The sequence below is a fragment of the Siniperca chuatsi genome, linkage group LG6 (genome assembly GCF_020085105.1).
Source record: "Siniperca chuatsi isolate FFG_IHB_CAS linkage group LG6, ASM2008510v1, whole genome shotgun sequence".
Lineage (NCBI taxonomy): Eukaryota > Metazoa > Chordata > Actinopteri > Centrarchiformes > Sinipercidae > Siniperca > Siniperca chuatsi.
Window position 1 is genome coordinate 13,899,607 of NC_058047.1, and position 26,913 is coordinate 13,926,519.

General features: G+C 39.8%; 2 protein-coding genes and 1 long non-coding RNA gene across 8 annotated transcripts in view; 2 read left to right on the plus strand and 1 right to left on the minus strand.

Annotated features, from left to right (window-relative positions):
* Window positions 1-565: 565 nt before the first annotated feature.
* ppp1r2 (protein phosphatase 1, regulatory (inhibitor) subunit 2) lies at window positions 566-16,757 on the plus strand. Its single transcript, XM_044201083.1, has 6 exons — window positions 566-948; window positions 8,100-8,207; window positions 8,718-8,801; window positions 11,360-11,469; window positions 13,006-13,200; window positions 14,002-16,757. Exons 1-6 carry the CDS (start codon window positions 818-820, stop codon window positions 14,019-14,021), a joined length of 648 nt encoding a protein of 215 aa, XP_044057018.1. The 5' UTR covers window positions 566-817; the 3' UTR covers window positions 14,022-16,757.
* Window positions 14,267-18,724, minus strand: LOC122878361. The gene is made up of 2 exons (XR_006378461.1): window positions 18,661-18,724; window positions 14,267-18,417 (listed from the first exon to the last, which is right to left on the minus strand). It is a non-coding gene; the product is annotated as an uncharacterized LOC122878361 (long non-coding RNA).
* A 7-nt stretch (window positions 18,725-18,731) lies between these two features.
* Window positions 18,732-26,913, plus strand: part of LOC122878357 (arf-GAP with coiled-coil, ANK repeat and PH domain-containing protein 2-like) — a 51,636-nt gene continuing 43,454 nt past the window's right edge. The window contains exon 1 of one of the 6 annotated variants that reach the window (XR_006378455.1): window positions 18,732-19,168. Coding sequence is in view for 5 of the 6 variants with exons in the window: in XM_044201079.1 (XP_044057014.1) it covers window positions 19,116-19,168 (53 nt within the window). In the remaining variant the exon portion in view is untranslated. The remainder of the gene's footprint in view (window positions 19,169-26,913) is intronic. The other 5 variants (XM_044201079.1, XM_044201077.1, XM_044201078.1 and 2 more) reach the window with 5 other exon arrangements.

Genomic DNA, 26,913 nt, shown 5'->3' on the forward strand with positions numbered 1-26,913 from the left:
TATAAACACAAGGTGAGAGCAGATAAATGACCCAACAACATTTTACTGCAAGGTTGGAGGTTGTAAAGATATTACTTTTACAGGGGTTTAGAGCATGTCGATGATAAAGGATTAATTGTAGTATGCTATTGTATATCTATTGGCATAAATAATTTGCATTCTTGTGTATCTTCGTTCTTTAAGGTGACAATTAAATGGCACATTTAGAGCAAATCGCTACTCATTTGTATATTTGTATTTCAAAAATCATAAGTATTTTTATTAAATGTAAACATGAGATAATCTAAATTTTGCTAAAGAAATGTTACATTTCTGTTATTTGTGAAGTAGCAAACAGCCACTTTTCAAGCCTAGAGAGGTTGAGTATCAACAAACAGTTCCTGCATTTATTCCTCCATTCGTATTAATTTCTAAAATATAACAACATACCCAAAATACTACTGTTGTCCATTTAAGACAAAAGTCGACTTAGAAATTTCCGAGCAAAAGACAGCGTTTGTAATTCTTACAGGACGGTATGATCTCGCGTTTCAAAATCTCGCGATGTTGTGAGCCTAGCCGACTAGTAGTGCTGTTACCCAGCCAGCCCTTGTTGCGCCAGTCAGTGATCAACCGGAGAGTAGACATGCTGAACCGCCAGTGCACGCAGGATCCTGCCTAGGTTTCTTATGAGTTTGTGGAAGAGCAATGAGTTATGACGGGGAGCAAGTTTAATACCGAACTTGTCTTTGGTATTTGAGTCGCAGAAATCACAGTACCATAAAATCAGTTGAAGAGAAATAGTTGAGCCAACCGGTCTGACAGTCAGCGTGAAGGAATGGCAGCTCCCCGGCCGATAAAAGGCATCCTGAAAAACAAGAACAGCGGGACAAACGTGAAATCGCTGCCCGACGACGTACAGGCAGAGAGTCCTGAACAAGCCCCTGCACTGTCGGAGGATGACCAACAGTAAGTTTTCTGCTTAGCTGTCGTGAGGTTGGTAAATTAGCCAGGTAACGTTAGCTAGCTAAACACTTGTTAGCCTCTCTAACGTTACTCCCCCTGTCGTTAATGGTCAGCCACCTCTTTGGCTGTCAATGTTACTCAACAACGTCTGGTGGCGGTATGAAAACTTTCTGGTTCTTTCCTGCGACTATCAGAGGGTTTCTCATCCCTGATAAAATACTGATGGTATGCGTAATCAAGAGCTAACGTTTACCCTTTGGAACCGTTTGTCAGGTTAGCTTGTTCGCTAGCTAATAATGTCACCACAGGTTATGTCGTTGTAACGGTTGTCAACGAATGTTCACATTTTTGGTTAGAGACGCCAAACCCCAAAAACTCTTACCGTCGACTCGCTTAATTTTGTGGTAATTAAAAAAATATGCGTAACAATTATTATTAAACAGTGACAACCCCCAGGCTTGACCATACCTTATTAGGGCAAATTACCACCAATTTAAACAGAGGTCGCACTCTAATGTACATATAATAAGTTAACCCATATTGTCATATCCTCATATAACCTAACGCTAGCTCCCCGTATCATTAGTTTGTCACTGTAGCTTACCTCCCCGTATGTCAGTTAAGTTGTTTTTTATCCAGCACTGTCAGGAAATTTTTTAAACATTCCAAGTCAAGTTTTGACTATCTCACTCTCTTTTTAGCATGTTAGTTACACATCGAGCAGTGAACTTTCTGTAAATTACACTATCAAACACTGATTTGATAGAAATGCTTCCTGCATATGAACAAAAAAGATATAGTGCTAGCATAAATTGTAAGATAAACAGGACATTGTAAGTACATTGTCTGCTACAAGTTACATTTGATTGATTGCATAAGCTATAAATTAAATTGTAAAATATGTGTTGCTCTCTCTATGTGAGTCATTGAGATTTAAATCTGTCTAAACCAGTGGGTTGACTAAGCAGAGCTGGGTGTACTCGAGTTATTTCTCTGGCGACAAACACTTGATGTTACATCTGACACTGACAGCTGTGTTACAGGCCTGCGTTGGCACTGAAGCCCCAGTCTGTGTCAAAAGAGGCAGCAGTCTATGGTAAACAAGACTATTCTGGTATGATAATCTTACAACCATCTCATAAGACTGCTGTTGAATATTCACCATTATCATTATAACTGCTGTCAAATCCCCTGCTTCATGACCACGTGATCTTGTGTGCCCTGTAGACCTGGCACCTATTAGAGTGTCAGAGGGCATCTCACATTGCTTGGCTTAACTTCCATCCTGATGTTAGCCAGGGGGGTAGTTTGGCTCATTCATCCACTCGCAGTAGAGGACACTCGATTTAAAATATCAAGTGTGTTCGATGGCAATGGGGACGCCTCCGATGAGGTCAAGAATATTGTAGGGCAAATAAACTGCGGTATGCCAACAGTCTCATGGTTTAGGATTGTGACAAGGCTCCATAATTATCTACCGATATGCAGATTGTAAGAACTCGTTTGGGACTGTTAAATCAGCAGTTCTGTTGTGTTATATTTAGATTTTAGCAAAGGTAGAATTCTAATTGAACAAGATAGCTGCTTTTAAATGATATAATCAGGAAAAAACATACATTACCTTTTAAATATAAAACATTGGGTTTCCAAGTTAATCATACATTAGGCTATGTAAAGGAGATTTGCAGACATGAGGGAGGCTTTTTTCCCCATGGCATGTTTGTTAACCCCCCCCGATAAAACACAAAAATGCATTTCTTTGCATCATTTGTATAGCTGTGGCACTATAACATTGTGAAAAAAAACACGTTGGATATTTTTAGCTATCTGTGAGTAACTGGGTAAAACATGCCCAAAGCAAAAAGGGTGCAGGGCTGCGCAGGAAGTTGTCTCAGGCTTAAAGTGTTGCTGGTTCAAATCCCATCAGTTTGAATATTTCAAAGTGCCCTAAAGCAAGTGTATCTCACTGCAAAGCACATCTGCCAATCTGCTTTAAAAAACACAAGCTGGAAACTATTTAAAAAAAGAAAGCATTATTTGAAACACATTGCCAACAAACAGGGCTTAAAATATGTCGATGTGATTAAGTTTAAAAAATAAATACACAAACATAAGATGGCTTTTAAGGCTTTACATGAATTGAATTCTGTCTGATTTACAGTCAGGGTGATGAATTAACACCACCCACCTGCCAAATGCTGCTAAGTCTTTGGTGCTAGCTGGAGTTTCTGCTCACAGTGACAGTTGGGTTGGACAGTATCTTCAGTTGAATCTTTCAGTAGAATCATATTGAGACTTTAATCCCTTTTTAAAAATTGTATCTAATACAAATTAGGAGTCATTAGAAACATGACATGATTATAATATGATGCTTCTGATTATTTAGATCAACATGCATGATACAGTGCATGGTATATATAACTATCAAAATGTATCAGCTTCATGATTATGTTCACCATATATCCTACCAGTTACTTTGGAAGGTAACCAGCCATTCTTTGCTTGGTTAAAGTTGAATGTTGAATTTGTTATTTATTTGTGCCCCTTGCCTCTCCCATGCCAGCAGGTCTAGACATTAGTTACAGTCCTCTCTGTGCTGCAGTGTGAGAAAATTAGGCCATAGAAGGATTGCAGTTATTATTCCATTCCCAGCAGTGAATCAAAAATAGTCTCTCTTGGAGTGACGAGGAAGTACAGGAAAAAGAGTTTTCTGGAAGGATCCTGGGTGCAGCCACGCACCAAATCCACATAGAAGAACCACGGCTGACCGTGCTGTGCTGCCACTGTCGGCTCTGAGTTTAAAGCAAATATTGTGAATGTTTTCATAAGCCCCATGTCAGTGTAAGTTGGCTTTTTTTACCTACCTAAACGATGACCCTCCAATGGCATTCCCTGTCTAGTATGCTAAAATTTTGGTCGGTTCTTGACTACTCAGGCATAGTCTTTTTTTTTTTTTTTTTTTTTTTTTTTTACAGACAAAGGAAAGATAGGCAAGCTTTATATCTACCAGTTCAGGACAGCGGTGCTCACATTGATCCTGACGACAGCCCAAACATGTTTTCCTTCTTATCTGGTTCAGTTGTGTGGAACATATCACATTGCCTTCCTAGCTCATTCCACATTACCCAGAGGATATCCTGAACTAGCTCTACAAACACCCAGTGTTGATTTTTTTTTTTTCTCGACCACCTGTCCATGTTTAAACAATTCAGCTTCCCTCCATAGATTTGTAGGAAGAACATGGACCCAGATGACGTAGCTCTCAGTGGTTGCTATTGGTTACAGTTATTAGAGTACGGCTCTCTTGATGCCAGTTTTTTATTACATATTAGTTAGTGGAGACAACCACGTTCTGCAGTAGTCAACTTAACTAAAGCCAAGATGGACCACTGAAAATACAAAATAATTGTGTGCATTTTGTAATAAAAGATATAGAGATAAAAAAAATAATAAGACTTAGCCTAAATGATGACATTTGAAGTGTGGATTATACAGCAACCCACATGTTCCATTTATTGTTTCCTTGCAGCTCCAATTCATTTCCTTTAGCATTGTCACTTTTGTTATCCCTTCAATCACTCACTATTATTTAGTTAACAGTAATGTATGAGCCTCACACCCACTCATATATAATTCATGGATGCTTCCATGAAACTCAATCTCTCCTTCACTGTCTTGCGTGCTTCATCCTGACTGTGTGATGGACAGTTTGACTGGCAGGCAGTGAATCTCTGATTTTCTATAATGTGGACAGAAAAATACCACTTAGACCATCCGGACATGTTACCCTCCCGTGTACAGGTCAGTTAAGGTCAGCTGTGGGCACAGCAGATGAATACAGTTTCTGTATTGATGAGAAATGTCTGGAACTGAGTAAGTCAGGATCGACAGGTGTCTGAAGACCTCTGGTCTATAATGTTAAAGAGCAGTAACTGCTTTAGGACAAGGCAGTAAAACTGAAAATACTTCATTATCTCCCTCTTTATTAGGTGGGTAATATATTTAATGTAATAACAGCAATGGGTGTAAATTTGTTCAAAGGAAATTAAACATTTGACCTTGGAAATCCTAAATTGTTGCAGTTTTTTTGCCTTTTGGCTCAGTTTAGATTTAGATTCACTTCACCAAACACAAATTTTACTTACTTGTCAGTATAACAGTGAAAATCCCTTGCATATTTTGTAGACGACTTCGCCTTTCTCCACATCATGACCTTACCATGACCAGTGAATTCAATATGTAGTCCCTCTTCATTATGCTGCTTCCCCTCTGATGTACTTCTCTAAAGTCTGGACGAATGACAGGGGCTTAAGAAACTGTTTTAGTCCTAAATCTAGCTGGCTATCTATCAAACTTTGTGTAATCTTTTTATTGTGCCTGAGGAAGGAGCCAAAGGAGTAGTGATTTGCACTTGTGTAGCATGTATATCAACAACTGCAGAAAAAGGCAGAAAATCTCAAATAGAAAAGGGTTTTCTCAAAAAAAAAAAAAAAAAATAATTCTGTAATACCAAAATATAGGTTTTATTTTTATTACTGGCCAAGCGGAACACCAAAAAATTTAGTTATTCTTTAGAGTTCTGAAAAAACATTGTCAAATTATTGGGCAATGTCATCTCTGCCATTTATGTATTTAAGCAAAGGTGGGCTACAACACTCTAAAAGAAACTTGCAAAATCTACAATAACAAATTTTTGGTAAATAGAGGTGACAGTGTTTGTCATGTTTTAGGACATGACAATAATTCAGATGATACTTGTTTGTTTGGCTGGGAAAGGGACACAGGTAAAATCAATGAGCATTTGCCCCGTGGCTGGTACTAATTTCCTTCCCTGCTGCTTTTGGCTTGAGACAGTATGTGGAAGTAGTATATTCTGTGCATTTCGACAAGCCACTTTCTGCACTGTAACACAAGGACCTGCTGCTGTTGGTGGCTTCAGTAAGTAGTGCAGAGCATAGGGCTGGACCTTTCCTCACTACCCTCTGACTATGCTACCTGATAGCACAGCTCAGCTCTCAATGATGACTCACTCTATTTAATGAGTTTTCCTGAAGCGTAATGTCGCCAGCTGTTGACCACCCTCGAGAGATTGTCATCATCACATAAGAGATACAGCTCTCTGTTTAGTGTGTGCTAGTAGTTGGTGCTGTCTGTTTTTTTTTTTGTTTTTTTTTCCTCTTGCAGAGGCAGGTGCGTTATCATTGTATTACAGTTTTTGTGATGAGTGAATGAACTGGAGTGGATTTACAACAGTGGTTTGGTGGAAATAGAACATGGTTGGCTGCTTCTGGGATGTGTTGTGTAACTACACACTACAGACTTATTAACAGCTAACATTGTTAACACACACACTCTCCCAGATGTTAACTCAGAGTAGTTTTTTTGTGCCGTTTTGCTGAGAGTTTTTGGAGTGGTGTTTATTTCTCAGATCTGAGCTTGCTTTAGAAAATGTTGATGAAACTCTCTCTGTCATTAAATGGTTTTTGCGTTGAGTCTTAAGGCAACGTTGTTACCTCTGCCAAAGAGATTATTTTTCCTGTCTTGTTTTCCAAGTAGCAGGATATGAAAACTATCATCCTTGAACAAAGCCCTAATATTAATGCAATTATATATTCTTAGGATTTAGATATTCTCTCCAAAAATCAGATTGATCACTGTGTGTATTTTGATTCCGTTCTGGATGCAGATTGGAAAAAAAAAACTAGAAGATGCTGTATGTAGTAATTGCAGAGGTATGCACTCTCTTTGGGCTTTCTAGTTTTGCACGCGTTCCAGTAACACAAACCCATCTGACAAGGTAGCTAATTTTATAGCATGAGTGTGCATGTTCAGTACGTTGGTCAAGGACATTTTATCAGGACGAACAACATTGGCCTATGTGCCATTTTCCTACGTAAGAAGTTGATTTCAGTGGAACTGTGTGAAGTGTCAGAGGCTCAGGGTTTGCCACAGAAACATTAACAGGAAAGAATATGAAAACTGATTTCTTCCTCTGATCTGCATCTCATCTTGGGAACTTAGGAAGACGACCCCCCCCCGTAGGCTTGTAGCAGCAGGCAGTGGATTTAGCATCTCTCTCCCGTTTCTCGCCCCCTGCCTGCCTGTCTCCCATGATACCCGACCTTTTGTTCCATGACTTAGGTCAGGACTGATGTACAGTGCCTTGGCAGAAGAGACTAGGGAGAGCAGAGTTGGCTTAACCCAAGCCAGATAACTCCCAGAAGCACCTGGATTTATATCTTTAGGTTTCAGCTTAGTTTATTTTGCAAATAAAAATGATGACAATGCGTGAGAAAAGAAGTAAACATTGTGCTAATGAGACAATGAAAACTGCACAGGCTTACAATAAACTGAAAAGGTGAAAAAAAAATTAAAAATGGAGAGTGGGGCTACTGAGAACAAACAACATCAAAGCTCAAAAAGAGGTCAAATACAATATAACAAAATCTTAATTGGCAATTGAATGCATTTTTTTGAGTTTAAACAAATGTTTTCACTTCCTCTCCCCTGAACTATAATCGCAGGTGTTTTCTCTTTATCCTCTTGAGCAAAAATTCAAATTTAGTGCTGATTTAGTGTTTGTTTCTGTTTATTTCCCCTAAGGATTTGAAAGGGCAGCAAGGATTAGAGTAATTTTGAACAAAAGGCCCAGACTGAGCACGCAGAGGTGAAAACCTTATTCCCCAGAGAATGGAACTATTTGGGGGATTAGGAACAGGTGTGTGTTTCGGGGAGGTGGAACAAAAATCAACTCTAGAAAAAGCAATTGTATCAAATGAGACTGTTGTTTGACTTTTGACCTTTTTCACTCACAGCTGATCAGCCTCAGTGCTCACACAGACCATTATTCACATCTGTGATGGATTACCTTGACACAAAAGCAAATAACCATGTCTCTTCCTGAAAGTCATCAGAAAACAAATTGGTGCCGTTGACATTTCCGGCCTTCTTTGTCTGTGTGTTCCCAAAATATGCAGTCTGAGTGAAAACTGGGGCACGTTTAGTCCTAGATTAAATCTGGTCACTCCTCTCCCTGGAGGAATCTGTGGAATGTGACAGTGGGTGGATAGCTGGTGCGCGGTGGTCCGAATGGAGTGTGCGTCCATTTATTCCTCATTTACTTCTCACAGTTTTTTCTCTTGATCTTTTTACAGGAAGAAATCCCAGAAATGGGACGAGATGAACATCCTGGCCACGTACCATCCAGCCGACAAAGACTATGGCCTGATGAAGATCGATGAACCCAGCACACCTTACAACAGGTTTTTTCCATTTGTCTGTTTCTATTGATAACACTGTTAAAATTTTATTCAGTTGATCCTTGATCATTTTTGAAAATATTTGAAATGTTATAGTTTAAATTCTAAGATAATTGAAGACATACATTTTCTAGAAGCTTGTAAAAATGCATACCTCTATCTACACTAAAAATGATCACGCAGCCAGTTTAGAGCTCGAACCAGTGTCAGTGTAGTGTAGTTGAGTGTGTGTTGGTGTTACAGGCATGTCTCAGCATGTTTGTAATCCAATATGTCAGGGTGCTGCAGGGAAAGTCACCCTTGTCACAGACCTTTCCTCTTTCTCCCCTCATGGTCCTCTTTCCTGTCTGCATTTCCCTCTGTGCTCTCCTCCTTCTTTACCCTTCATCCCCTCTGTCAACTTGTCTGTCTGGCGTCTGCTTCTGTTTGTGTCTGTATTTCCTCTCCTTCTCAATCCTCACTCCCTCGCCTCATTTTCGGCTTATCTTTATTCAGTTAATTTCACTCTTTCAGGATGGTGGGGGACGACGATGATGAGGGCGCGCTGAGTGACTCGGACGGCCACAGCGGACTCGCAGCTGATGACCTGGCATCAAAGTAAGAATTACATGTGAATGATTAGGTTGGCCTTTGTAGCAGCTCTGCTGCCTTTTTTTAAATTTTATTTTTCTGTAGTTGCTGGTGCAGTGTGTAGCATTTTAGATTTTTAGTGAAGTAGAATGTAGAAAAGGGAGAAAAAAATGTTGTGCTCTCAGGTGTGGCCCAGATAAGCCACACCTGTACACACTCACCAATGTCCTTGTCCTCTAACAAGAATGTGTCGTAACAATAACTGATGAGGGTGTGTTTACTGTACAGCCTCGGGCGTCCTTAAGACACTTAGTGACCACTTAACTGCAGTATCACACAGAGACATTTTAGATAACACATTAAAAGACTGCAGTGCCAAAGAAGCAATACATTGTCTTTCCCTGGAAACATATGAATCCATTTGTATCCCTAACTTAAGCTTCTTTCCTATATTTTTTATTTATCATATTTGCTACCTGGTTTACCACAACCTTTTATATTGCATACCCCAATATCATCCAGTTGTAACCTCCCTGTTAGTGGTGGTGCAATGGAGCAGCTGCTCAGCTGCAGCTGCCAGGACAGAGTTGTCTCGGCAGAAAGTTGTGCCATGTAGTTTATGAACACACACACACACACACACACACACACACACAGCATGCAGCCACAGTAGGCATTTCACTCACTCCCAGACTGCACTGCTATCTTAGTTTTACTAAAACGTATATATTGCAAATCTACTATCTTTTGAGAACATGATCATTTCGTCTGGAATATGCTGCCACTAAGGAGGCTGTGAGTGTGAGTACTTACTTCAAGTTTGTTCTACTATGCTTCCTGCATTTTACTCTCAGCCACACTAGCTGCTGATCAAAAAACAATGGCTTTATGGGTGTTTCCCATCAGTCTTGAATTCCAGGGGGGAAAAGAGCTATGCAATGTAAAGAAAAAGCTCTAAATCACACTGGCTGTTAGTACTACATACATGTTGCTCAACAGCCCTAGAACAATAGCAGTCAATTTTGTGTGATACAGTTTGTCTTAAAGCAAATGCTACTGTGATTCCACCTTGCATGTCAGTGAAATAGTGTTAGTCAAAAGCTGACAGAGAATATACTTTACACTGTGCAAACTGTTTTGAATATATTTGTTTTTATTTGTGACATTAGTTTAGCGTGAGACTGCATTGTTGTCTACCTTACAAAGAAATGTTTGCGTAGACATGACACCTATTGCATGTGTGTCCGTCCTAGGAGAGGGATCCCTCCTCCCTCTTGCTCTTCCTGAGGTTTCTTCCATTTTTTCCCCCGTTAAAGGGTGCCTCAGACTCAAAGAGCAAAAGCCCCATTCTAAAGCTGCCACGATATATAGCCTCAATAGACCAGAATGCCATGCACCCACAAAGCATGTTGTGTTTTGAATAAGAGTGCGATTGTCATGTCTTTTCAACCTTAAAAAGCTTGAGAGGATATTGAATAACAGCGGTTTCATCAAAAAAGTTAATCACATAATAACTCCTAGACAAGCAGAAGCAAAGGGAGAGCAGGAGAGCGAATAACGTCTTTATTGTGTCTGGGAGGGACAACTTTACTTCACCATGAAAAGTCTTTCTGTGTAAAGAAATGTGTATCTGCCACTCAGAGCTGTCTTCTGGATGGTGATGGGAGCTTGAGAAGTGTATTTGCTGTGGGCCAACGTGCTTACATAAGTGCATTAATGCAGGGATGGGATGAGCTAGTTTGAGTGTGTGCACCACAGAGAGAATAGTGATTAGCTCCAGGCTTGCAAGTCAATTAGCCGCCTTTTGTTTACTTCCACACAGAGTGCCTTCCATTGTTTTACACTAAACCCTCCATATAGTACAACAGCTGCTCTTTTCCTCTGTCTCAAACATCCACTCTCAATCTCTTCTTTCATCCATCACTTATCCAACTATGCTTTTCTTAAATTTACCTCCCTCGTCTCTAATTCACTGCATTGCTTACACCTTCTCTCTTCCTTCCTGTCTCAGTCTTGATGCCCATCCGCCTTGGATATCTGATACCATTATTAGGCGCATTTTGACACTGTAGGGAAATTGGCGGTCTTCTTCCTGGGTGAATCAGGCCAGTTTGTTGGAGAGCAGTTGTAAATGGGAGCTTCCCGGGGCTGTTGCACAGATTCACTACCATCCGTTGAGCCATAAACCATTATTCATTTTGTCCTCTGCTGTTAAAGCTCTTAGTGAGTGTGAGAGATGGGTAATAGTAACTCTTGTTATTTTTGTCTCATGCTCGAGTACTCGCACGCTCACATCTCTTCACTCTCACTGTGCCTACTCTCTCCCCTCCCTCGCCTAATATCTCTCCATCTGTGTTCCTTCCATGTCTGTTTCTCTCCATAGAAAGCCTTTTCAGAAGTTTTTTTTAAATTTCCCCACAATGACTTTAGATATCTATTCTATTTGGTCATATACTCATTTAATATGGTCATACACAACAGAGGAAAGGCAAAATGGGAATGGAAATACTCTAAAGAGGCAATTAATTGAAGTTTCATATTACTTATTTCTTGTCCCTTTCTGTCTGTTTTTATCTTCTTTCAAGGCTGGTGGCAGCAGAGGGCTCAGAGCCTCGCTTCATGAACAAGGAAGAAGAAGAAGAGGAGGAAGAAGAGAGCAGCGAGGAGGAAGAGGAGCTGACTCCTGAAGAACAAGGTAAACATGGAGATTCTTTTCCTATTTTTAATTGATCACATCCACACCTACTGGTGCCTTAAGTTATCTAGTTTCAGTAGATTATCATGATAATATGATATCATGTTATTGTTTCAACATTAAACAGCACAGTCATAACTCAACAGCTGAATGACAGAGGTGTATATCAGTACCCATGGTAACGGCTGTTTGTTGCTAATGGTAGCGAGTGCATCCCATAGTTCAACTGTTTCTATATACACTCCACCTTAATACAAAGTGTCCTCTGCAGCTGTGAGGGTGACTAAATGCAGTCACAGTCCTCAGTGAAGTGCTGGTGGAGAGAGGGATCGGTATGGGAAAGGCTTGCGTGTTCTGTGTGCTCTTGACCTTACACTGTTGCCCTCAAGACACACACACACACACACACACACACACACACACACAAACTGTGTCAGTATGCTTTTGACCGTTCTCTGACCTTCCCCTTCTATGCGCACTCTCATACACACACCCCTCTCTCTCTCAGATACAGAGATGTCAGTTGAGCTGCATAAAAAAAAAAAAACACACACACACACACGTAGAACTTTTAACAGGATAAATTTTGCCAGCAGTTTCCATTCTTGCCCGTTGTTTCATATTTATATCTGACCTATGCAGGTAAAAGCAAGAGAACAAAGAGTCTGGAAACTGCACCCCGATCGATGTAATCCAACTGCAGAGCTGCAGCCTCAGCAGTTTTTGACACACAGTTCTAGACCTGCCAACTTGTGCCACCTATAGGAAAGTTTTAACATCAGTTTTAGTGCTGCAGATGGAGACATGCTGATTCAGGTTGAAAAGAGTGTAGGGATGTTTTACATTAAATATTTTCTCATGTTTAGTTCTTTGTGGGGTCAACACAAAATACAAGACATACTCTGAGAGCTGATATGGGCCGGTACAGCCGTTTCAGACAAACATGGACAAAATAAAATAACTCTGCGGGTTGACATCTGAGAGCTGCACTGCGGTGCCAGGATGAAATGACCTCATTCCAACCTTCACTGTTTGCTTTGCATCTCCACCTGTCACTGATGTGTGCACATTAAAATCCAAAACGCCAGATTTGTCAGCACATCACACACAGACATAGGCCAGCATGGCCTTTGTTAGCCTTGCATAAAGTCTGTGTCACACTCTTCTTTCACCTTATTTCAGTGCAATTACCATCCATCTCAAGGTCACAGCGAACACTTGAAATTCATTGTTTACTAAAATAAGCCTCACCAGTTGCCTCACTGTGTCCCATTTGGAGTTTGACCCCTTTTTAAAGTAAGTTTGTCATAGAAACAATAGAGACGCCAGAGAAGAGTTTTACCAAGCAACTTCTTTGTGTGAATGTGAAAAAGTGCACAAATGCTCAACAATATTTCCATGGATAAAGATGAAAAATTGTTGTATTTATCAGTATAGTTGTACTTTGCCAGCAGTGTAATTAACCACCCTAAATTCTGCATGCACCCATTGGTTTTGGCAAATTTAAAGCGATTTCAAATGTATTCTTTTCTGCAGCCAAAAAGAAGCATTTTCAGATGATGAGGAAGATGCACTACAACGAGGGCATGAACATCAAGCTGGCCCGCCAGCTCATTGCCAGCGAGCTAGAAGACGACGAAGATGTAGACGAAGAGATGAGGGACGACACCGAAGAGGCGAGGGAGGACACAGAGGAGACAGAGGAGATCAGTGTTGACCCGCCACAGGAAAGTAAGGAGAAGGGGGGCTGTGTTCCTGTGCATGTCGAAATAAATAATTTGGATAGTTTTTAGTCCAACAGTTTTTAAGTATGTGGAAAGAGGCATAGTGGTGTAGTACACCTTGTAAAATATAGCTGAAGTGGAGAGGTTCAGAAAGAATCGCTTTGCGCACCGATGCACACTGTCAGTGTGGATGTCATTAGATTAAACTGCTGGCTGCTCTTTGTTTGTGCTACCCTGTGGTTCATTTACTCTCAAAGCTGTGCATCAGCAGGAGGTTGAAGCGCTATTATAACCCATTGTGTACATGAGCACAATTGCTTATAATAAAGGATTGGACTTTAGTTATCGCATTCTGATCAGTTTAAACTGACCATGATATGCCCTGTTTTTGGGCATGCCTTCTAATATTTCACAACACAAAAGAGGCTGCTGGAAGGCTAACAGCTCTTGCAGTAGTTAGTCCTTTGTCAGACGTAAGACGTAAGAAAAGGTGTGTCTGAACCCCAGAGGAAGCATCAAAAGTAAAACAATGTTGTTAAGTCTGTGTCAAATCAGGGCAAAAACAAACTTTCTCATGCTGCAGGGTAATTGTACTGAAGATATGAAACTAAATGAGTTTTTTTGTCAAAGTGATCACACCCATTTTTAGTCATGAATCTGTTCAGTTTCCACTAGCTACTCCATTTGGGGGATGAAAGTGCAAAGAGCAGAAAAGAAATGAGTGAAATTTACATTTCTATTTTTTTCTAGCTCTGTATCTTTCTAGTCTCACGTCTGTCTGCCTGTTTGTCTCTTGTTCGTTCTCCAGCTGATTCTCTGGACTCGTAGATGAGGCCTCTCTCCCACCTTTAGTCCTGTGTGTCGACTCAAGATCCAGACAGACAATGCCACTGCGCTCTGTGTTTTAACGCTGGGCCGTACAGCAGACACCGCTACACCACCCATATAACGACCCTCAACAGCCAATAACCTCCCGGTCACCTGTCTGTCTACTATTCCTTAGAACTGTGCAATATAACCTTCAGACACACTGGTTTTTAACTCCCAGAATCAGTACAACACACAAGTGAAGACTTTTGCTCCCTTCTCCTCCTCCTCTCTCCTGTTGCCAAGAATCCCCCCCCCTGGACTGGTGTCGCACTGAAGAATATGTGATTCTGACCCTGAAAGGAGGATCAAGGCCTTTAAAAAAAACAAACAAAAAAAAAACCCAACAACAACAAAAAAACAAACAAACAAAAAAAAAAAAAAAAAAAACTGCAGGACTCCCGTCTGGCCGCTCCACAATCCCCAGGCCACAGAGCCAGTACGGCAGCCCTGGAGGAAGCCAGGGGAAAACCCACAGCCTCGCTAAAGACATATCTAAGACATGATGATGGCGCTTCAAACGGTTTTTTATTTTTGGTTTGTTTTGTGACCCACCACTCTTCTCACATTTTCTTTCCTCCTTCAGAAAGTTTTGTGATAAAAGTTGGATGCCGTGATGACCAGTTAGGTTGTTTTTGTTTTTGTCCCCATGGCTTACCTGGTAATTGAGGTAAGCTGTTCACATTGGCATAGTGGTGTTACGATAATTTAGGAGCTATATATTAGTCTAGTAGTACAAGACAACATAACCTACTTAATCTAAATTTCATTATTAAAAAAATCCAAATTTGACATCATACAACAATACATGCTATTAATTGACACATGTATGCTGTGGTGTCTCACTTTGATGCTTGCAGTCAGCTATGGCTTTTTGCTTAAGAGGAAGTAAAACAACACAGATTGTATTAAGTATTATATTGGTACTTAACTGACTTTGCCCCAGGACTTCTAATTTTACATTCCCACCTTACAAGCAAGAACACCACACAAAACCTCATTTCAAATTCTGGCAATTTTAAAAACATGTATACCTCACAGAACAAGCCTGTAGGCCTTTTTCTAAATTGAATCCACTGATAAATTTGGCGTATATGTTGTTAAAACTCAGCATTTAAAAATATTGCAATTCTTGCTCCTCCACATCAGTTTATTTTGTGGAAGAAGATTGCAGGACAAAGCCTGTAATCATTTTCAAATGTTCAGTCAAGACAGGCTTATGGTCCCTGTGTTTTTCCTGGCCATAGCAGTAAGGCAATGAAATTGGCTCTTAAGACATTTACCTCTTTAAGACAGTAGGAGGGACAGTATTGAAGTCTCACATCTGAGGTATAGCACATGCTACTGATAAACCGGACAGTGCCCTGTCTTTAACAAGCTACAGCTTTCAGCACCAGGCTCTGATGTAGATCTGACAAAGAAGAAACCAGCGCTCACTGTGCTCTTGCTCAAATGACTTGTGTATTTAACTTCTCATCGCATGGGAGCTTCACCAGACAGAATTTATAAATTATTTTGAGGAAGGTACAATCATCTAGTTTGTGTTTAATTTCTCACCAGGCTTAATCACACTTTATTTAATGTTGTCTGATCTACTTAAGTGTCTTGAACGTCGCAGCTTGGGAATGTCAAAGAAAGAGTTGTTATTGATGCTACTGACTTTAGTTAAAGCGGATGTTGGCGGTGGAGTTAACCACTATTATTGGAGGTGTTTCATGGATTTTTGTAATGTCCGGGGTTCCTACAAGTGTCAAGAAAGTTACTACAAAGTCTTAAAAAACTGTAGGATTTGACAAAAGTATTGATGAAAAAAGATTATGACCCTGGTGCGACCTAAATTGCACTGTTAAAGTTGTTGACTGACTGTTTCTGGGGAGTTAGTTATCCTCAGCTACACACTGTATAAGACTCTCTGGATAACACCCAGAGAGAAAAGTATGTAGGAACCCTGAGTATGTCTAGTGTTGTGATCTCTTAATCTTCGGACCCTTTAATTCCGCACTGTGATTGAAAGTGTTCACAGTTCACAGACCAACGGTGTGACTTCTGCAGACACCCCTTTGCAGTTTATTTGTTCTTGTAGTTTAGTATTTGGTGGCATTTTCTCTCCACGTTAAGGGTTAAAGCTACTTCCTTTTGACCATTTCCACCAACCAACAAGCTCGCATTCGAGCAGTTAATTATCACATGATTATTGTAGAGAAACAGGAATATGTCTGGAAATACAGATTTTATTTTGGTCACTGAATTTGTAAACCGATAGAAACGACAAGCTGATATGATTGGTTTATCTTCTCACTTAAGACAACAGGACAACATCGTCCAAAACATGACTGAATGATCACCCCGTCGGTGGTTACCTGTCAGATGTGCCTCTTATGTATTTATGTACATGTGTGTAAAATGAACAGGCTATGCTCCATGTTACTGTTTGTTTATTTAGTTTTTTTTGCCTCACGTGTCCATAGTGTCGCTTTTAGTTTTTGCACCACTTCTGCCGTTTGGTTTGTTTTCTAAGGATGACAGACTGTTAAGCAGTCCCATGATGCTGCACTGTGTGTCTGTCTCAAAATGACACAGATGTCAAAATCCATGTGTTTTTTTGTATTTCCAGTTTGCATGTTCTTAATCATCAGATCGTGTGTGTTCTGTTTTGTTTATGTCTCCTGTCATTAAACAAATGTTGTTAGGAACTAACAACTAACTGTTGTGGTTTGTTTGATACCTTAAAGCTGAATGATGCAGAAAATCAGGACCAACTGTGCAGATATCTCTCTGACGCTGTCTGATTAAAGCCTCCAGCAGACTGGAATTACACAGCTTGTGTCCTCGCACAAACGGCAAACTTTCCAGCTTTGATGTTGTTTTGTCCCTCGTCTTTTCTCTTGGGAATTCATTGACGAAATTGACAAGCTACTATAAGTGAGCTCGACCTTCAGTCTGTGATCATCGTGTGCCAAACAGCAAAAACAAATCCATATTTTTAATCCCTAATCATCTAATTTTGCAGTGGTGTGAAAAGTACTTTTACATTAATAGAACTGCCATACGAAGTTAAAATACGCTCCATTACAAAACTTCATTTAGTTTGCCTTAAACTCAAATCTAGTGTTTTTGCAAGCTTCAGCCCTTTACAAAGCATGGAAATGAAATTGCAGAGATTTGAAACCTGCTAGTGTAATCCATCACAACAAACTCCAGGCCTGTCTTGTTACACTGTTGATTTGTTTTATATTATTTAAAAGTAACAGTATTCTGGTCACCTATGTCAGTGCAAATTAATTAAAAAGGTCTGCATTGCATTACCACACAACAAATATGTAACTTTGCCATCCATAGAAGCAGATAACCTTCCGTGTGGCGGTTTATCTACTGTCTGCTTATTGTTTTTCAGACTATATGGGAATGACTGGAGACAACTGGCTCCCTGAAAGACAGAAGAAAAACATCTAAGGTTATGTTGTGGTCTAAAATACAAATACATAGACATAGACCAACATTGAAATACTAGAAAGTGCCAGTAGTCTACCTCAAAATTAAAATATAGGCTACTCAAGTAAAAACAGTCACTTGAAATGACAACGTCTCTTTCACCACCAGATGGCGCTGTTGCACAACTCATCTTTCGTTCCCGTTGGATTTCTATTAATTCGAATAGGATGAAGCATGAGACCGTGTTCGTGCGAGGATTATCCTGCATGTTTGGTGTAGAGTCGGTTTGTAGCTATGAATGAACGCATCCTCTGGTGTTTCATTCAAGCGCAAAACAAAGTGGTCGAGAGATTTGTTTCACCCTTGGATAAAATGTCAAATGATTAATGTATTCGTCTTGTTAACGTTTTAGTACCTGTAGAATGTGTACGCGAGGAGTGATTGTTTGATGAAATTTACAGTGTAAGAAATGAGGAGGACGTCCTCACTGTCTGTCCAGGCAGCGTCAACGGTAATTCCAATGGATCAGGAAGCGCCTGTCAATTGACACACAGATCGTGTAGACGAAGACAGAGGGATCGCTCTAACTTCGTTTTCGTCGCCCGGTTGATCTGCTTGAGCAGAGTGGACATTATTTTTCACATGTGGTTGCAAAGCATGGAAGTATAGAGAGAGCTAATAATTAAGCTGTAAGAATAACGATTTCATATATCCGAGCTACAGAAAGCCTAAGTCCCATCCCACTTCAGGGTTAGAACCCAATCATCGATGGATAAAACAACATCACCATTGTCACCCACCAATTTTTAGGAGGGATCGTCAACTGACCCTTACTGAGCATTTAACAGTTACTGCTGTGTCAAAGCCTCCTCCACACTGCCAAGAATAAACGCTGAAGCCTTCATTTCTATGTTATTTTGTTGGCCTAAAAGAAGCAAAAAATAAAATATAGTGAGTCTGAAAGTATTGAACTAAGCTTATAAATCCCCCACCATGTATGTGTACGTTTTTGATTATATAATGTTAACTCTGCCAGATGTTTATCTTCAGTCCAAAAATTTTAAATGAAATTCAGTATTATTATTATTATTATTATTGTTGTTGTATTATTTAGTTTTATGACTGTATATTGATTGTTAATGTTTGTTACAAAAACCAATAAACAGACCAGATTTCACGCCATTTCCATAAACTGGATCGCAGAAGCGGGCACATGCGCGCTGGAGACTGATCCATCTTTTCCCCAGGATAGACGATCTTTGTGTGAGGCTGTAGTATGTGCGTTGAAGAGCAGCTCCTCTCCCCACAGGCTGCTATGACCTAGCTACCGGACGACACTTTCTGTTTTCAGGACTGACCGCTGCGTCTGAAATAGTTTTGTCGCGTTTTTGGCAATCAAACATTCAACATACAGGCGTTTATGGTCGCATTAACGCGACTTTTTAATCGTAGCTGCTGGCCTCTGGGGCTAGCTGGCTAGCAGAGCAGTTAAAGAGGGGAGCCAGCTGGTCGGACAGAGGTACAGTAACGTTAGCAAGCAAGCTAATTAGCCAGAAAGACTGGATTAGTAACTGTCTATAATCAAAGAGAGCGCAAGTGTGCGGTTTTACTTACTGCGGCAAAATGAAGATAACCGTGGATTTCGAGGAATGTTTGAAGGACTCCCCACGGTTCAGGTGAGTGATGGCAAGCTTTTTGTCCCGGTTAGTGGTTATTTATTTATTACTGGGAAAAGTAACCAGCTAGCTGCCTGCTAACCTAAGCGAATCAGCAGTAACTAGCTAGCTGTTTGCTGCCTGCTACTTTTCTATTTTTGTCTCTAAGAAAGCTGGGGCCAGCCGGGGAGGCTGCCAAATGGGGTAGGAAACCAAACATAAACTCACTGACCAGTGTGGTAAGCTCATATGAGCAGTAGCAAGCTGTTCTAGTTTTCTGTATATAAATTACGTAAAGATGGGAATATATATTAAAAATGAATGCAGGTAGTCACTGTCTGTGCCAGTAGCCTTCATTTGCCATTGTTTTAAAATTTCAAGCATACAGAATGAGACTGTATGACACTGTATGACTGTACACCCCAGCTTTCATTTTTATTGTGTGCAGTATGTCACACTGTACCATACTTTCTCATTTAACTGGAATTAAATTCTTTTGTCAGCTGGTATTGGCTGGACAGCACACTAGGGCTGTAATTAACCACTATTTTCCATCTTATTTTCTCCATTAAGCAATTAATTGTTTGGGCCATAAAATGTCAGAAATGATAAAATTGCCTTTCACAATTTCCCAAAGCCCAAGTTGATATATTCAGATAGTCCAACACCCCAAAACTATCAAGTTTAATATTGTTGATGCCAATGAAAACCAGCAAATAGTCACATTTAACACATTTAATTTTTTGCCATTTTTGCTTAAAAAATGACTTGAGCGATATAGTTGCTGATTCATTTTGTCGATCTACCACTCGATTAATCGTCTCAGGTGAACAGGGCTCACACTTCTTCTCCCACTAGGCACATCAGGTGGTACATCTGAGAAGTCATGATCCATTTGTATTATTTCACCTACTGGTACATATTTGCACGAGGAGAAGACCTCATCAATAATGGCTGCTTCCACAAAGTGTAAACAAGCTCTTCAGCAGTTTTGTCAGGTGGTGGGCGTTCATGTGATGTCTTCCTGGCAGCAGTGTCTTTTCTGACATCGTCACTCCCAACTTCTTTTTTCTAGTTCATCAAGCCTAAATGTTGTGTAAAATGGGATGCTTTCCCTCAACTTCCTCCTCACTCGCTTTGCGTTTTCCAGTGATTAGAGAAAGCGCCTCCCTCCTTCCTCCCTCAGCCCCCGCTCCCTTTGCTGCTGCAGCAACATCCTCTCACAAAAACGAGGAACAGATGTTAGAAAGTTGTTTGCAGAAGAATGGAACAGCTTTTTTTCAGAGCAGCAGAATAAAGGGAAACGCCCAGTCAGCTGTGTTACTTGAAGTTGGTTGGTCTAACACTCTAGTGACATATACACCCCTGTGTATGATCAAGACTGGTGGGGTATGAGGATCTCCATCATTATTATACTTTTATTAAATTGGTTATGTTTGGCCAAGGAATCTGATTGGTCCAGTATTTACCGGTATTTCTCTTAAACATCACAGTTAGTATGTATTCCAGTTCTAGTTGCATCTAGTCTCTTTTTCTTCCTCCTTTGCATCATCATCATCATCATCACCATCACCTATCGTACTCAGTCTTGATTGATTCCTAATAACAGAGAGCGCTGAGTCACAGCAGACACTGCAGTGATGTAAATTTTAGGAAGCTAGGAAACTTCTTCAGCCGGACCGCAGACAGAGGCTGTGGTGAACGTGCATTGTTTGTCTGAAACTGAAACTTTTAACCAATGACTTTCAGTCCCCTATAGACTTCAAAAGAAATCTCTTCCCTATCGAAAGTCAATAATGTGTGTATATGGCTTGATCACAGTATTAATAGATAGAGTATTAATAAATGAATAGATAAAAAGTCAACAATGGCCGGCTTCAAAGCCGACATTGAGGAAACTGCTAAACCTCAACAAGACTGGATGGCTAAGTCAGCTAATTTATTTCTGTGACCAGAAGGAAGGCTGCAACAATATTAAAAGGTTAGGGCAGAGAAGTTACACCTTTAATCATTGTTATTGGTTCATGGAGTTTGGTGACCTTGCATTATTCCAGCATAGTGCCACCCATTCAGCCTGAGCAGGTGGATCTTAGCTTGAATAAATGAAAACATGATGTGCAGATGTGCAGGGCCTTTTTAAAAAGTGCACATATGAAAGGTATTGGATTGGATTATTGTAAACAACTTGATTCATCTTTAGTTGATTGGCAGGGAATTAATTGGCAACGATTTTGATAATCTATGAATTGCTCAAAGTCATTTTGCAAACATAAATCCCAAATGTTAGTTAGTTCCAGCTCCTCAGTTGTGAGGATTTTTACGTTTTCTTTTTTTTTTTTCAGCCTTAAAATACAGTAGCTCTGCAAATGTAATTTACTCCTGCCTCCCAGTTGTTTTCTTAACGATTTACCTGGTCAAATGCACTGCACTGTTGGCTGTAGTGGAAAATGTTGAGAGAAAGTCAACAGTGTCTGTCTCCTAACAACATGTATTCTCCCACACACTCCATGGCCATCGAAACTTTCCCGCCCCAGACTAGACTTTTATTGCTCTCAAGCAAAAAAAAAAAAAAGTATCAGAGTTGCTATATATAACGGCAGCTTCCAAATGTAGTTTCTCTTTGTGAAATATGGTTGAGCCATTTTTCCTAAAGAAACCGCTCTGTTTCTATATAGTATTTTCAACTCACTGTACATATCAAGTTGCATGTGAGAGATACCTGATATTAGCACCTAGTACAAAATAGTTGTTTATAAACCTGTCCTCTGTATCACAGATGTAACACAAAATGTACCATAATGCAAAAACAATCTCAATACTGCTATGCATTATTTTTGTCAGTGTTTTGCTCTGTGTCTCTGTAGTTTTAAAGACAACAAACATTAGACTTTTGCACCACCTGAATATCCACATTATGGACAATCTCCAGCCTGTTTTTGATCGTGTTAGTCTGATAGGAAGCCACTTCCCATAATGCAACCAGGAGTCCAGCTAAGCATATAACCCCATCTCCATCTATATTTTTAGTGCCCTTTGTCCTGTAGGAGAGTCATCTTTCCTGACTGCAAGTCCACTGTAGCTTCATCCCGATGGGTTGGGACTGATCAGAGAGTTTCACAGCACAGTTTTCCACTTCGAACACCATTGTTTTACTGTTATTTTTCCATCCCCCACTCGTTATGTTTGGCCAGAGAAGAGGACAGAGCGGGAGAGAAAGAGAGAATGGATGAAAACATGGAATATACACCAGTGTGGAGCAGCTCTCGCTAGATCAACATCTGTTTCCATTTTGGTGTTTGCTTTCAACTTTGTGCCAGAGAATATGGAGCCCCCAAATGTGGAGAGGGTTGTTTTCAAGTGGTAATTTGGCACACCCCACTTTTTTTTTTTTTTTAGCTGTCATCCTCATTTTAGTTGGGAAGCTGTCTTTGGTCATAAACCATGCTTTCAGCCCAGAGGAGAAATCCACTAGTGCAAAAATTATGTATTTTTGGCAGAAAACCCTCGTAGCCTAGTTTTCCACTTGAGAATAGACATTAGACTCAGCCTTTCCTGGCTCCTCTTCAAGTATGAGAGTTGAAAATTCCCTTCAGAGTACTGTGGCTTTTCTCCCCACATGTATTAGGAGTAAATGTTTTACATATTTAATTTGCCTTTCTAGCCTGCAATGTCCGAAAGGAGGCTAGAATTTGCAATATAGTTTTCCAGTTAAGTTAGTAGTATGTTGTTTGTATTGGTAGTTTAAGAATAATAATGATGACAGTTGGTTTTGCCTAATTTTCAACCAACTGAACAAAACTTTGAATATCTGTGGAGCTGAGATGTTACAATATCCCACAGAAGGAAGAAGAACATCAAGAGATTAAGGATGTTTTTATACCCAATAGACTGCCCAGTAGTGAGCTAATTTCTGTATTGCGCAGCAACCCTTTCCCATGTTTTCACTTGCTTCTTAATCATGATAACATGATTGCTTGCTCCTGATTGGTTTTGCTGATTATGAGCTTGGCCAAGTGCCATGATATGAAGTCATTGGTCGAACAGCCCGGTTGAGTCATTGACAGCAGCTGTAGAGCCAGCAGATTTCTGGCAGTCTTCTTTAATACAAAACCCAGAGCCTGATGAAGAGTGCTCAAACTGCGAAACACCCTAGTTAGTTTCCCATGAGAGTCCAGCTGCAGGCTTGTTAGCATACTGGGCTTGTTGCAGTTTGATTTAATTGAGCAGCAGCCCATTTCCTTTTAATGGTTACTAATAAAGGAAATTAACAGCTAATGAAATGTGAGGACTGACTGTACTCTTGCTATATTGGTTCTGCTAGACACAGTTGTATTTCAGTATAGTAAATAAAATAAGCTAAGCTAAGTAATTTTTCAAGTAAAACACCAAACATGCTCTGATTCCAGCTTCTCAAAAATGAGGATTTTCTGTTTTGATGAGCAATTTCCAAGAGTCACAGGGGATGTCCTCCAAGGTCTTAAGGGGATTTTTCACCAACTTCTGACATTTATAGGCCAAACGATTAATAATAATCAATAATGAAAATAGTGGTTAGTTGCACCCCTAGTTTATAGCCGTCAAAGTAGTTACTCCTGTTTAACTTACTCCTACAGAGTAAATGTGCTAACACATTAACATATTAGCCTGTTGATCACAGTCACTCTTCAATCTTTACTGTAGATACTGAAAACACTGTAGTTATGACTCCCACCTTCTCTGGGAGTCTGTTTCCTTCCTACAACTTGTGTATGACATTGGATGGCTGAGGATATAAGAAATACCAAACTGGCCTAAATGTTCATTCATTACAACAGCAGGCAGAACTTCCCAAGAGCCTGTGTAACTGTTTATCTTTAAGTAATGACCTCATCTTGTTGATGTTGTTGAAGCTTGTGTGTCTAATGGTGGGTTTTACCACAGCGGGACCCCCCACCATATCACCACCCCTCCTCTCTCTAACAATTACAGGATCTACGTCACAGCACTAAAGCTTACCCCATTCTTCACATTTCCATCCACAGTACCAGATTCAAAGTGTTGAATTGTTTGCCACCACCACTGTCATCTCAGTCCAGTGGAATAAACTTTACTCACTCACTCATTCCCACTGGTCGACCTTCATGGCGGACATAAGAATGTAAATTAAAAACAAAAAAAGCAAACGCCATGTGTAATCTTCTTTCTTTACATTCAAACATTATTGATGGCAGAGGCACCAGAGGGAAGAAGAGATGACAAATATGAAATTAGAAGACATCAAAGGGAAGTTGTAATGCAGAGCTATTCACCCTCAGACTTATCTAAATGGAATTAGTTATAGTCATTTTGAAGTAAGCCTGCTTTGGGCTAACTGTGGAGTTTGTAGCTGTATTATGTAGGTAAATATAAATATGGGATTGGACTCTGTTTTAGCAGATACTTAACATTGAATGACTCAGTTTGGGACCGAGGCAAAAAATGTATTATGACATCAAGGCTGCAACTAACGATTATTTTCTTTATTGGTTAATCTGCCCATTATTCTCTTGATGAACTGATTTATTGTTCGGTTTATAAATTGTCAGAAAGTTGTGAAAAATGCCCATCAAAATTTCCTTTAGCCCAAAGTGATGTTGTCGTATTGCTTTTTTGTCTGAACAACAGTCCATAACACAAATATATTCAGTTTACTGTCACATGAGCTAAAGAAAAGCAGGAAGTCCTCAAAACTGAGAAGCTGGAACTTGGTTATGTTTGGCATTTTTGCTTGTTTCAGCTCTGTATGACATTCATAATAGATAGCTGTTCAGATATTGTACAACGGAAACATATTTCCAGTCAAACCTTCCAATCCCCAAAGAGCAGAACATCTGTATTAGAAATAGTGTATCTTCCAAGGAGGAAAGTGAAACTATGCGAAGAGCAGATGGTCTCCGAGTGTCAAATTTTGTCTTTTGAAGTGCTGAGGTCTGTGCCACAGGCCCACAGAAGACTCTGTTGGCCGCGTGGATGACAAACCTGTTCAACTACCTTAATCGTGCATACAGAGTGCACTCAACCTGCTGGCCTGCTGCCAACAGCTACACAGAGCCAGAGAGGCAGCGCTCTTTGTTTTGGATCATGGTCACTGAGTCACTGCAAAAGAACTAGTTGTCTCCGTTTTTATTGAAGATATTAATATAGTATGTAGTCAGAGAGCAAGTAGCAGACAGGATCTAAGGCTTTGTCTATTTCTGATGTTAATTTTGGTTGGTTGTTGGCAGTGTAAAAATTGTAGTCACCTACTACTAAAATATAATCATTTTATGTAAATGTTTATTCAAACTAGCTAAAATAACAGATTTTAGTGGATTCCTGGGCAACACTGTAAGTGTTGGTGCCGTGTCTACCCGTCACAATTTAAGGTGGTATTGTGTGCTCATCTAAAGTTGGTATAGATCATACAGTGCCTAGAAAAGTATTTTCTCAAATGTGAAAATTTGGTGCTTTTCCCTTTAAAAAAAATATATATATAAATAAATTGTAAATGGACTATTTTTGAGTTGGGACTATTTAAAGACTTCACCTTGGACTCTGGGAAATTGTGATGAGCATTTTTCACTGTTTTTGGACATTTAACTAAACTAAAAGAATCAAAAGCATATCCCTATGAGTGAACCTAAATTAAGACAACACTGATAACTGGTTTAATCAACCCATAATGTAAACTGTTATTCCTTTAACATCATCTAGAGCTGATTAGATTCTCATTCATATATCCAAATTTAATAGATGTTTTGATGAATTACTGTAGCTGACGGCTCTTGATAGGTTACAAGTATAATAATGTGAATAAGGCAGAGTGACAGTTTAAGAGGTGCAATAGTAGTGTGATATTATGAGATATTGGTGCCCATTAAAATACTTTCAGTTAATTACGGTGCAAATATCAGAACTAACAGTGTTAGAATCTCAAAATGTATTTACCAGACTAATATAATCCAAGCAGGTGGCTTCTTGTCTATACGCACAGAATTGTGGATCTCTGTCTGGCATATACTGTGGATCAGTGTCCCTTTGCGTGATCTTGGTCAACTTAAAGTGAAATAGGACCCAAACATTCCCTCAGTGATGCTGAATTGGCCTCTTTCTCACTGATGTGGTTTACAAGGCATGCGTTTTTTCTTCCTCTCTTCATGGGCTGTAGTCTCCTTCATACCACACGTCTCTCTTTATTTAGCCCCAGATTCACACTCGAACCCAAACAGCACTTAAACTAGGATATCTTAGTTCGCTAATTTATATTGTTCCATTTAGTGAAAAAGCTAGTAATCGTATGTTGCTATTTCCTTTTACTTTTCTGCTGGAATTTACTCCTTCCACCCTAACTTTGTCACAGAAGGAGAGTCCTCTCTTAACTGTAAAGGTCAACAAATGTGGTGGATATGATTTCTCTTTGGTGCTGAATGAGTAAAACCAGACACTGTGTAGTCATAGCAAATATACTGCCCACATAAACTTGGGAGCATTTACTTCTTTAATGCAGTTTTCTTTAGATTATTAAGAGTTAGAGCAGAATCCTTTCCAAAAGGCAATGTTTAATTACACATAAAGGAGATTAGAGCTAGAACAAGTTGACAGAAAATGAATCTGCAGCTATTTAAAAAAAAAAAAATCAGTTCATTTGAAGTCATTTTTAAGTAAAAGTGCTAAAATTCATTGGTTCCGCACAAAATTGACACGAAGATGCGACCGCGCCAAAGTTGGACTGTTGGTCGGACAAAACAAGCTATTTGACGACATCACCT